The sequence below is a fragment of the Delphinus delphis genome, chromosome 6 (genome assembly GCF_949987515.2).
Source record: "Delphinus delphis chromosome 6, mDelDel1.2, whole genome shotgun sequence".
Taxonomy (NCBI): domain Eukaryota; kingdom Metazoa; phylum Chordata; class Mammalia; order Artiodactyla; family Delphinidae; genus Delphinus; species Delphinus delphis.
This window is the reverse complement of record NC_082688.1, coordinates 31,625,344-31,638,641: the sequence shown is the minus strand read 5'-3', so window position 1 is coordinate 31,638,641 and position 13,298 is coordinate 31,625,344. Positions and strand designations below refer to the sequence as shown.

Here is a 13,298-nt window from a genome sequence, read left to right as displayed (position 1 = left end):
GCATGACCTTCGTAGTCAGACAGACCTGAACTTAAGTCTCAGTTCCACTGCCCTTAGTTGCATGACACTCACCAGATTATTTAACCTAAGAATCCGTTTCCTTCTGTTAAGACAGAAGCCAATAGTACCTACACTTCAAATATGAGTATTCAGAGATTAAGAAAAGCACCTGACTTACAGTAAAGACTCAAATACGTTCTAACAACCACCTATGTATCCCGAATCTCTACGTTCCACCCAAACACCTCTTCCTGACTATCCCAAATAAACCTCAAACTCACCATATCAAAAACCTGATTCCTTAGTTCTATTCTTTGTGTTGTCTATTTCAGCTGGTAGCACCAAACTAAGCCAGAAACCTTCTCATCTTTTACTGCCCTCATTTTTTAAAAATCTACTGAAATATTTCTAACATACAGTATTATATGTTAGTTTCAGGTATATACTACATAATAATTTGACATATGCATACATTACAAATGATCACCATGATAAGTCACCATTTGTCCCCATACGAAGTTATTACAGTATTATTATTCCTTTTGCTATATATTACATCCCCATGGCTTATTTACTTTATAACTAAGTCTGTAGCTCTTAATCCCCTTCACCCATTTCACACCTTCTCTTCTACTGCCCTCATTCTTATACCGTATGTCTCAAATATGTCACTAAGGACCAGCGGTTAAACCTCCATAATTTTTATGGGAGGCAAAAGAAAAGGCTGAGGCTGCTACAGGTTGTTCCAACTGCCCTTTAGCTGTTAAGTGGACAAGTGGAAATATATGCTCAAAGAGACTTTCATCTGCTCAGTTATGCATACAAAGATTACTGGCACTATTATGTATGCTTCTTTATAAAATTAAATTTCTTCTCTTTTCTTAAATGCAACCAAATAGGATATAAACAGTGAATTTCTCCAAAGATTTAATCACCCCATCTAGTCTATTATTTAAAAAGACTACAAAATAACTTGGTGAGAAAAAGAAAGGCAAAATAACAAAGGAAACTTTACCTGACTCTGTAAGATCTCAGTTCTTCTTTTTGATAGATTTTACTGAAAAACTTCAGTAACAGAGTCCGAACTGGAAGGAGAAGGCCTCTCTGCTGATACAGTGTATAAACTGCCTTAATAAGAGACTCCGTAGCCTCTAAAAAAAAGAAAAAAACTGCATATGATTCAAAAATGTTTCTTCAACAGCCCCCTAATTCTAAAAAGCACAAAAGTACTTTACTTTGCTCCTATGACAAAGCAGACCTTAGACACAAACTGATGACTACTGTCAAAATCCTACAGTAATAGCCTGACTAATACGAAAGTCAAACCAACCAGAGACTACAGAGTAAATTTTCCTAAGAGACAACAAACCTAGGCAGGGATGACAAAAACCAGACTAGAAAGGTGGATAAGCTGGAAACCAAACAGGAAAGCTCTGTTTCTGAATGAAAAGAATTAGTAAGTCACACTAAAAACTGACTTAATGCAACATAACTTCAAGCTACAAGAAAGGTAAAAAGATAAGCAGGATTCATCAATTTCTAGTCAAATTACATCAGAAGAGAGTATTTCTTCATCATTAGACTCACTGTCATTTCATCTTAATAACACCTACTTCCTTTCACTCCAACTCTGTAATCTAGTAGAAATCCTACCAATTAACTTCAGAGTGGACCTACTCACTGAGAAAGGGATGCTCTGAGCCATAAACGATTTCAGTGTTCAAGTAGATATTCCTTTATAATTATGCTAGCTACCTTTCGTGGCTTGAATGTAAATAACTTGACTACGTGAAATGTTTGAAAGTCATTAACTCAAAGCTAGACTCTAAATAGCATGCATAAGAGCTCCTCTTATATAAGGACAAAGCAGTAACACCTACCTCTGTTTGGTTGTATCTGCATTAACCTCCATGAGACCCCAAGCAATCTGTTCAGCTGCTTACTATTTAGCCTAAAGCCATCTTCAAGGGTCTCTGTTACAAATTTCCTTATCATTTCTATCCAATTGGAATCCTTCTGCAAAGTTGAGGCATTTGCCAGGGAGACCATGATATCAGACAGTGTTAAATTCAGTAAGAGATGATCTACATTATTGGAGAGAATCGTGCAATGCTTGATGCTAAAAACAAACAAAGACACACACATCTCTAAGTGTTATATCTACCATGCCTGCTTCACTTAGAATACTTAAAATAATCAGTGGGTCAAAAAATGTTCCTCCTAGGATAAACTGCCAAGAAGTCGGAAATATAAAGCCACTGTTTTGTAAATAAACCATTCATTATGAAATCAGGCTTGTTAAGACACAAAGAATGCATATTGTTCAGTTCATTACCCAAGCTGCTATTCACACAAAAAGTAACATTGCCTGGTAATCCTAGATGTAACTTGGAGGTAAGAAGACTTGAAAACCTCAACACACTTGGAAGATTTTCTTTAAGCAGATACTTATATTAGGATGGAGGTCACAGTAGACCTTGATTTTGCTTCTAACTCAGTTTGACTTAACAGAAACAATAATTTCTCCCAGCCACAATTTCCTTATGTGTGAAATAGGAGACTGGTCCAGATAAGCACTATTCTGAAACGACTTAATTTTACGACTCACATATTAAAATCACTTTTTTCTAGCCAAATAAAACACATTTCTTTCAAAGCTTCAAAGAAATTTCAAAAAAAAAAACTTTAAATAGAATATCTTAACAAAATTTGCAACTTAGGATATAAATACTTATTTCAGGCTACAATGTATTCAACAGCAGAGTCTACTTATTTTCATGTTCAGAAACATGTACAGTTGATTAAAGTTTTTAAAAACCTCAAACTAACTTATTTTAAAAGAAAAAGTTAATCCTGGATTAGGCATGCAAGGACATAGTAGTAAGGAACCACAAATACATGGGAAGGAAAATTTTAAAAATCTGGTGCTATCAGGGGATCAAATGTAGGGCTAGGAATGACAAATGAGCCTAAAAAGGTAAAATGGGACCAGATAACAAAGAGTTGAAGGCTAAGGACACTGAAATCAACTCTGCAGGCACAGGAGTAACATGGTTGAAAAGTTGTTTCAGGTGGATAATGCTGCAGATGGAAAAGAAAAAATCAGAGTTACAAGACTCTAAACAAAGAAGCAGTTGTATGTCTATTTGAGCAATACAGGCAAGACACGACAAGTGCAAGAACCAATGTTGGTACAGATTGGGAGAAAGGGGGACATTTAGGAAGAATAAAAATTAGCTGGATTTGAAGTCTGCTTAAATGTATACATGTATGTGAGTTTTGGGATGATGAGGATTGGAAGAATCGAGGGTTCTAGCACTGCTGACTGGGAAATGGAGATGAAGTAGCAGAGAGGAGCAAATATCCAGAAAATAAATTCTACCTTTAACATGTTGAGCTTAAAGTGTCTCTGGTATAAATCCAGGCAGAGATGGCCATCAAACAACTCAATGTATAAGTCTGACACTGGAGGGAAGAGTCTGAGCTATTCAAATAGAAATTACCCACATGACCACTCCTAACTACAAAACAAGTTGGGAAATCTAGTTTTTATTTTGTGTAGTCATATGCCCAGCTAAAACCTGGAAATTCCATCACTAAGAGAGGGGAGAATGAATGAAAGTTGAGACAGACAACTAGCAATCTATACCACAAACCCAAAATTACTAGTAGGTTCTCTTTGGCAAACTGCTCAGCGCCCAAAACCAAGGCACATTTTACACTAACTAGACCACACAAAAACTCAATTGCGACATTTCTTCAACAAAGGTAGAGCTTTCCAAGATCTACCTAAGTTTATCTCAAGCAACATAATCTATTACTGTCTGGAAGGTCTCAGTCAACACTGCAAACTTGGGAGAATTCATCCTGCTCCTCCAATAATTTATACCAAATTTTAAAGTCTAAAAATAAGCCGACCACCAATTCTATAAGGGAGGCAGGCCACTGGGGAAACTCTCATTTTCAATGACACAGCAGGTAATTAGAACTAATCCCCTTCCTGAAAATAACTTTTAAAAGCTGGATGAAATAGTTTTTAACAACTCAAAAGCATTCAAGAGCTAACAAGATAATGAACACTTACTGGGTCCCCAAATCTAAAATAAAGCAAGACCTGAGGGCAACTGCCAATTCCAAAGAAAAGGCTGGAAAAATGAAGTAACCTTTTAGAGGCCTCACAGGGAAAAGTCAAACAAAGCCCAGGGCCTGCCAAACATGGGGACTTTCATATATTACCCCTACTTCAAGCTGGACCCTTAAGGGCCTCCCTTCCAGGGTAAAGGTGAACTGGAAGTAAAAACAGCTCTTACATAAAACTTAATCCCAGTTTTGCATCATCTCAGCAGCCAAAGTAACGATTTTTCCCCAACTAGATCTGTAGAGTCAACGCAATTCCAATCAAAATCCCAGCAAGTTATTTTGTAGTTATCGACAAAGTGATTCTAAAGTTTATACAGAAAGGCAAAAACCTAGACTACCCAAGACTGAAGCAGAACAAAGTTGGAGGACTCATACTACTCAATTTCAAGACTTACTATACAACTACAGTAATCAAGACAGCATGGTATTGGTGAAAGAACAGATAAATATAGGTTAATGGAAGAGCTCTAAAATAGGCCTACAAAGTATAGTCAACTGATGATCTTAGACAAAGGAGCAGAAGCAACCCAATGGAGAAAGGATAGTCTTTTCAACAAATGATGCTGGAATAACTGCACAGAAAGTCTAAAACTGAAAAATAAAAACAGAAAATAAATTCAACAAATATATGTTTGAATACAACTGAACAAAACTAAAAAATTAAAACCTGGAAGATATGAGATAAAGACAAGAGAAATAGGTAAAAAATTCAGCAATCAGGTCTAACATACATTCAGTTAGAGTCTTTAAAGGAAAGGAGAAAAATGGCACTACAGCAATTTCTCACCTGTGGTCTATTAAATGTGCAATAGCATCACGCTTTAAAAAAATGTACATACCTTAATTTAAAAATACTTTATTGGTAAAAAATGCTAACCACCATCTGTGGCTTCATTGAGTCACAGTAGTAACATCAAAGATCAGTGATCACAGATCACTATAACAAATATAATAATGAAGAAGTTAAAAATATTCCAAGAATTACCAAAATGTGACAGAGAGACATGAATGAAGTGTGCAAATGCTGTTAGAAAAATGACGCCAACATACTTGCTCAATGCAGGGTTGCCGCAAACCTTCAATTTATAAAAAATTATGCACTATCTGCCAAGGGCAAAGAAGCAAAACAAGCTTGTACAATACATTCAACAAATTTCTTTTTACTAAGTAACCTTTTATACTGTTCCAGATGATCTTTCCTTTTAGCCTTAACAAACATTTCTGTTCAATTACAGGAAGCCCAGATTTCTTCTATAGATGAAACTGCAAGTCAATTTCCTTTTGATTTCTGCTTAAGTACAGTTAACCCTTGAACAACATGGATCTGAACTGTGTGGGACCACCTATACACAGATTTTTTTCAATAAATACGAACTACAGTTACTACACAATCCCCAGTTGGTTGAATATGAGGATGTGGAACCAAGGATATGAAGGGCTGACTGTAAAGTTCTCTGCGGATTTTCCACTGCACAGAGGGGTCAGCACCCCAACCCCAGAGCTGTTCAAGGGTCGACTGTACTCAATTCCTACTGCACTGTCTTTCTCTGGGCTTATTCTATCCTCGGGTTCCCACGAAGAATCTATCTGTTAGTACATTTTCCTAAAATGTAATCATTCACATACTGTATGAACTATTATTTACCCACTATGTTTAATATAGCTCACTTTTCAAAAACAAGTATTTTGGGCTTCCCTGTGGCACAGTGGTTGAGGATCTGCCTGCCAATGCAGGGGACACAGGTTCGAGCCCTGGTCTGGGAAGATCCCACATGCCACAGACCAACTAGGCCCATGAGCCACAACTACTGAGCCTGCATGTCTGGAGCCGGGGCTCCGCAACAAGAGAGGCCGCAACAGTGAGAGGCCCGCGCACCGCGATGAAGAGTGGTCCCCGCTCGCCGCAACTAGAGAAAGCCCTCGCACAGAAACAAAGACCCAACACAGCCAAAAATTAATTAATTTTTTAAAAAATAATAAAGTATTTCTAAAAGAAACTTTCTATCACTACCATAAAGAGAAAATCAGCCTCTCCCAATACACTTTGCAATAGATCCCAACCACCCAACCACCACTTAGTTAATCTCAACTTGCTAAATCAAAGCAATCCCATTGAAAAAATAAATTTATTTTCCCAGCACACTGGAAAAATCTTCCCAACTATTAGGCTACTCTAGTCAGCAGTGAACTTTTCCCTCTCACAAGCTGATTCATAAGGCAAAGGCAAGACTTAGCTGTTATCTGTTCCCAGCACATATGCGAATTACCTGATTAGAATAATCACCGTATAAATTAATAAAGGATGAGTACAAGAAGAAAGCTTTCTTAAAGACCACTCAACTACAATGAATTTTAAAAATGTCACTATTTTCAGTAACGCCAAAGTTATAACCTTTGATACACACAAAAGAACTGAAAGCAGGGATTGGAACAGCTATTTGGAGACCAATATTCATAGCAGCATAATTCACAACAGCCAAAAGGTAGAAACCACCCACATGTCCATTGACAGATGAATAGATAATATATGATATATACATACAATGGAAGATGATTTAGCCTTAAAAAGTAATGAAAACGTGGAAGCAACCAAGAGGTTCTTCAATAAGTGAATGGATAAACACATCCATATAACGGAATATTATTTAGCACTAAAAAGAAATGAGCTATCAAACCATGAAAAAAACATGGGGGAAGGTAGGATGAATAGGCAAAGCACAGAGGATTTTTAGGACAGTGAAAATATCATGTATGATACTATAATGGCAGGTACGTGTCATTACACATTTGTCAAAACTCACAGCATGTACAATACCAATAGTGAACCCTAACATAAACTATGGACTTTGAGTGTTAATGTGTCAACACAGGTTCATAGATTACAACACATATGTAACTGTGGGGTGGGACGCCAACAATGAGGGAGGCTATGCAACTGTGGGGGCAGGAGTAGTACAGTATATGAGAACTTTATTCTTTCTGTTCAATTTTACTATGAATCTAAAACTGCTCTAAAAAATAAACTCCATTTAAAAAAAAAAAGGAATGAAATGCTAGTAGTGCTACAACATGAATAAACCTTGAGATATCATGGTAAGAGAAATTAAGCCAGACACAAAACAATATTGTATGCTTCTACTGATATGAGGCACCTAAAAAAGTCAAATTAATAGAAGCAAAAAAGTAGAAGAGTGATTCCCAGGAGCTGGGGGAAGGGGAGCATGGGGAGTTACTGCTTAACGTGTACTGAGTTTCAGTTTGGGAACATGAAAAAGTTCTGGAGATGGATGGTGGTGGTGGTTGTACAACAATGGGAATGTATTTAATGCCACTCAACTATACAATTAAAAATGGTTAAAATGCTAAATTTTACGTTATATATATTTTACCACAATAATAATAAACAACATCCTTTGTAACGCTGCATTTCAACCTAAGATTTAAAAAATTTAGACATCATGTCAAATATTAACTGGGAGTACATGAGTAAGTATGAAGACCACTGGCCTAGACCATTGTTGGCTCCCCTAACTTTAACTCATGTTGCCCTCCACAGGCTATCTGCCAAATATTCAATGCACTACCTTATGGAAGTATTTTGGCCAACTCAATACAGTAGCAGCCTGTGCTCCCTAAAAACAAATCACTGGGGAAATTTACGAAGAATAAATTATACTGCCAATTCACTTTTGTTAAAAATTCCACAATTTCACCACCTCAGCCTCTTCATACCCTTTTTTCACCTTTTATATCTTGGCACAAACCACTTCATCAGGACAGCGTTCCCTAGGACTCTTTCCCCCCCCCCGCCCCCCATGAAAGACCAGCTTCTTATCATATACTCTTATATTACCCTACATTCTTTTTCACTGATCTTATCACAGTCACTGAAAAGAAGCATAGAAATAAAGTCTCCCTCACTAGACTGTACTCCATGAGAACTGGCCTACCTATCTCCTTTTCCACTAAATGCTCAGCACCTGGTATAGTAACTGCCTTAAACATTTTAAGTGTCCAGTAAAGTGAATAATGACAGTATACCAATATACTCTTGAATAATTTACTTACATTTAATGGTCTACCAAATTCCAAACATTCTAACCATTATTCAATCTCATTTTGATGAAAATTATATCTGAAACCTCTTACTGGACAAAATATACACACACACAATTCAAGAGTTCAAGGATATTCTAAAGCTTATCCACACACCTGATTAAAAACTTTTGCTTTAGTAAGAAAATTGTAACTGGAGGAAACAAACCCTAACAACCTACTTGCTCAAGAAAGTATCTCCCTATTTGATTCTCTGTCCCCTCCAACTCCAGAAACTCTAAATTAATATTCCTAAAATGTGGTTTTGATCCAACCAATAGTCTTCAATGCCAAAAGGATCAAGGATGAAAGATAAAGGAAGTTCAGAGACAAGAAATGACTTTCAGCATCAAGGCTAGTCAAGAGCAGAAACCAGATTTGACCCAGATCGGTCCCATGTTCATTACCTAACCCTACAGCTTTCTCATATGCTATCTCCTCCAGTTAGTGTAATCTCTCCTCCCTTGCTTCACTTCTGCCTGCTAAAATCAGATCCATGCTCAAATACTACCCTCTAACACAGCTTTGTCTGTTTATCCTAACAAGGATGTTTCTTCCTATGAATTCCTACAGCACTTAATTGTAAAGTTCTAATGACACTTACATACGCCTTGTGTTAAATATGTAAATTCACTTATTCTCCTGCAAGTTACTGAGCTATTGTTTCTCAGCTTCAAAACCACCCTTCTACACTCTGCTTTGTGATCCTGGAACTGAGCCACATTTTTTCCTTTACAGCTGGCTTCTTGTTAGGCTCTGCCAATAAGGGAGTACTAGAGACTGGAAAGCTGTAAGAGGAAAATGGGACACTTTCCTTTCTGTTTGCTTCCTAGTCCTACTTTTGCTTCCCTTTGCCACCAGTGCAACCCAACAACTCTTCTAGAAGCCAGCAGCAGTTCATTCTAGTAGCCACAGTTGGTTCCACTTTGTGGTTTTTCTCACACAGAACCAGCATCATCATGCCCCTAGAAACACCAGCACCAGCCAGCCAGAACCCCTGTTGCCAAATCCTGGACCCCTGCCCCACAGGGCCGCTCTTGTGATCTCAAAGACATTAGCACCAACCCCTTCCTAGAGGTCTGAGCTTTGGCTCCAGACAGGCTTTCCTCCAAACTTCTTCCCCTCTTCTCTTTGTTCTCCCAATCTAGAGGCAGTAGCCGCTTCCTGTAGGCGCTACCTCCACAATACCTTACTGTTCCCTTTCGTCTTTCCACTTCTTTAATACCTAGTTAAAAACTGTTTGTAGGGCTTCCCTGGTGGCGCAGTGGTTGAGAGTCCGCCTGCGGATGCAGGGGACACGGGTTCGTGCCCCGGTCCGGGAAGATCCCACATGCCGCGGAGCCTGTGCATCCGGAGCCTGTGCTCCGCAACGGGAGAGGCCACAACAGTGAGAGGCCCGCATACCGCAAAAAAAAAAAACTGTTTGTATTAAATTCTCTGTTAAAATCACTGGTGTGATTTCCATCTTCTGACTAGACCATGACACACTCTTTTATCAATTTTAAGACTTTGTACCGATTTTAGCAATTTATGAAATCACTTAAGAGAACAAGGAGTATACCTTAAGACATCTGATTATCTGTCATAATACTTTGCAACCAAAATAATTAGTGAATGAATGAAAAGTTCATCTGCCTACAATAGACTTATCTCTAGACTTATCACTTCTGAGCATATCCTCTGAACTCTGCTCCATGAGCCTGATTCTCCACATAGTTTCTTTCTTTTGATAAATTTAAGAACCTTCTGACAGACTTCAAGATCCCTTCAAGTGTTTGCTCATGGTGGGGAACTGCACCTTTTGTGTTCTAGCTTGTATCTGTTTGTCAATTTTTTTTTTAAAAAAACCTGTAAATTTTTTTTTTAATTTCTTTATCTTACTTATTTTTGGCTGTGTTGGCTCTTCGTTGCTGTGCGCAGGCTTTCTCTAGGTGCAGCGAGCAGGAGCTACTCTTCATTGCGGTGCGCGGGCTTTTTATTACAGTGGCTTCTCTTGTTGCAGAGCATGGGCTCTAGGTGCGCGCGCTTCAGTAGTTGCGGCTCGCAGGCTCTAGAGCGCAGGCTCAGTGGTTGTGGCGCACGGGCTTAGTTGCTCTGTGGCATGTGGGACCTTCCCAGAGCAGGGCTCAAACCCCTGTCCCCTGCATTGGCACGCAGATCCTTCACCACTGCGCCACCAGGGAAGCCCTGCTTGTCAAATTTTATTAGACAATTTGTTTTTACATTTATCTGCTCTCACTTGAGGTAAACATTTTAAATAACTTCCAGGCTTACATTTTTTTTTAAACTCCATCTTCTAATCCATAAATTTTTTTTAGAAAAGAGATATATTCTTCTCCAATCATCCCTCTTCCTTCTGGATACTGATATTAGTTTCATTACCAGTTTCCTCATGTACAAATGAACTAATGACCTTTAAGATACTCTCTCACCTAAAGATTCAATAATTACACAGTGCCTCTCACAAATAAACCACCCACCTTGGCAAATTTTATTAAATTCATATCTGCACAATTTGATACCTGACACTCATTTAGCACAAAACATTCACTTTAAAGATTAAAAAAATAAAAGTAAGTAAAATTGGAAGTCCCAGGGCTTAAAGTGACTTGTTCAAGATCAGCCATACTACTGTTTTTATCTCTATTTGATAAAATCTAGATTAAAAACACCTCACAGTATAGAAAGTTCCAGTTTAAAGCTAATTATGTTCTGATAATTTTACGTTAACCAGTGAAAAAGAATGGCAGTACCTTTTGTTTGTCTCTTTCCTTCTGTGCTTGGTTATTTCTTTTAAGGCATATGGAAAATTACTCATGAAATGGTGTCTGAAATCAGTAAGATAATTCTTTCGAAGCCATGACTCCTAGTAAAATAAGCAAAGATTAGAAAATCTATAAGAAACAATAACTTAAAATGACAAATAAGACTTTAAGCAGAAATCTAACAACTTGTCAATATTCAACTATAAATTTACCATTATAATACACCTTCTGCTAACGATACAATATGTAAATAAATCTTAAAGTCAGAATAAACTGTTAGGCCATCCAATTTTCATCTTTTTGGTGCTTTTATTTAATTATTTTTACTTGCATTTTATCTGTTTAAAAAGGAGAAAAAAGGGAGGAAGTAAGATTTAAGAAAATTCTGAATCTGAACTAATACAATATTTACAAAATATACAAGAAAATCTTCAACCTAGTGTTCCACTTAACTGTAACTCCATTCCCTAGCAATTCTGTTGCCCATTAAAGGTATTTAACACTTTCAGAAAGCAAGGCACTTCTCTAAAATTCCTCAGCAGTATTCGTCAATGTATCATTTTCTCCTACTTGAAACACTGTCTTAATTTCAGATTACAACACTCTTATTTCCTGCTATCCACAGAACCAATCATTCCATTTTGCCAGGGACTGAGGGGCTGCTTGGCTTGTGGGATTTGAGGTGCTAAAATAGCTAGTCACCCTACATCTCCTTAGTTACCTTCACTGGATTCTTCTCTTCTCCCCAACCTAAAAATGTGTACTTGACAACTTGTCTTGGACTTCTAACAGGCATCTTAAATTTAAAATGAATAAACTGAACTCTCCTCACAGGTAGTCACACTGTCATTTGAACAATAACATAGGGATCACCCTTGCTCCTCTTTTCTTCACTATGCACACCATCTGTTCTGTTGGCTTTATCAGAATCCAGCTGTTTCTCATCACTTCAACCACTAGCTACCATTCTACTCCAAGCCACCATTACCTCTTACCTAGATTACTGTAACAGCCTCCCAATGGTCTCCTTTCTTTTCGTCTTGCTCCCCCTAAACACAATAATCTACATAGCAGCCAGGGTGATCTTTTAAAACATAAATCACACTTCAAAATAATATAGGGAAGGATAAAGGAAATAGGTGTGTATGTAGGACACGACTAGTCATCCATGGGATCAATGGTCTGCGTTTAGCCTCCAGTTTTGCTAGAGCTGGATAGTGAGCACATGGGAGTTCATTAGTGTTTTATTTAACTTTAGTATGTCAAATTTACAAATAAACATAATTTAGATCATGCCACTCCTCTGCTCAAACCCTCCAATGTCTTTTCACCACACTCAGGTTAAAATCCAAGGTACCATATGATCTGGCTACTGTCACTTTTTCTCCCTCATCATCTACCATTTTTCAAGTACCTCACTTGCACAGGACTTCCTGCCATTCCTCAAATATGTCAAATTTGTTCTCACTTCAGGGATTTTCACTTGCTGTTCCCTGTGCCTAGAAGGTCCTTCCGACAGGTCTTCACAAAACTTGGTCCTGCACTTCATTCAGTGACATTTAAATATCAAGAAAGCATTTCCTGACCTCCTATTTAAAACAGCTCCCCCCCCCACTGTTCCATCATACGTTCTCCCTTTACCCCACTTTCATCTTTATTCCTAGTAACAACATCATCTATTTGTTTACCATCCATCAACCCCACCAAGAGCTAAGTACTCACCTTGTCAGTCATGTTCATCTCTGTATTCCCAGAGCCTAGAACAGAACCTGGCACACTGCAGAGCAGTGCTATTCAAAAGACCTTTCTGCAATGATGGAGTTGTTCTATATCTATGCTGTCCAGTACAGTAGCCACTGCCACCTGAAGCTATTGAGCACCTGAAATGTGGCTAGTGTTTACTGAGGAACTGAATTTTAATTAATTTAAAGACCCACATTTATACATGCTCAATAAATCTTTGACGCATGATTGCATCTAACTTTTCTTCACAAATTCTAATTTTCATGGTAAAAAGACAATAATGAAACATTTGGGCAAAAAGTAGCAAGCATTAAAATACAAAGCTAAGGGGCTTCCCTGGTGGCGCAGTGGTTGAGAGTCCACTTGCCGATGCAAGGGACATGGGTTCGTGCCCCGGTCCAGGAAGATCCCACATGCTGCAGAGCGGCTGGGCCCGTAAGCCATGGCAGCTGAGCCTGCGCGTCCGGAGCCTGTGCTCCGCAACGGGAGAGGCCACAACAGTGAGAGGCCCGCATACCGAAGAAAAAAAAAAAAAAAAAATACAAAGCTAAGACA

General features: G+C 38.2%; 1 protein-coding gene across 1 annotated transcript in view; it reads right to left on the bottom strand.

The window, feature by feature from the left end:
- The window catches only part of TEX10 (testis expressed 10), a 55,776-nt gene that overhangs the window by 33,374 nt on the left and 9,104 nt on the right, over positions 1-13,298 (bottom strand). Inside the window, exons 5-7 of the mRNA XM_060014431.1 lie at positions 10,989-11,101; positions 1,881-2,119; positions 1,016-1,151 (exon numbers count right to left, since the gene is read on the bottom strand). Coding sequence (XP_059870414.1) covers positions 1,016-1,151; positions 1,881-2,119; positions 10,989-11,101 — 488 coding nt within the window. The remainder of the gene's footprint in view (positions 1-1,015; positions 1,152-1,880; positions 2,120-10,988; positions 11,102-13,298) is intronic.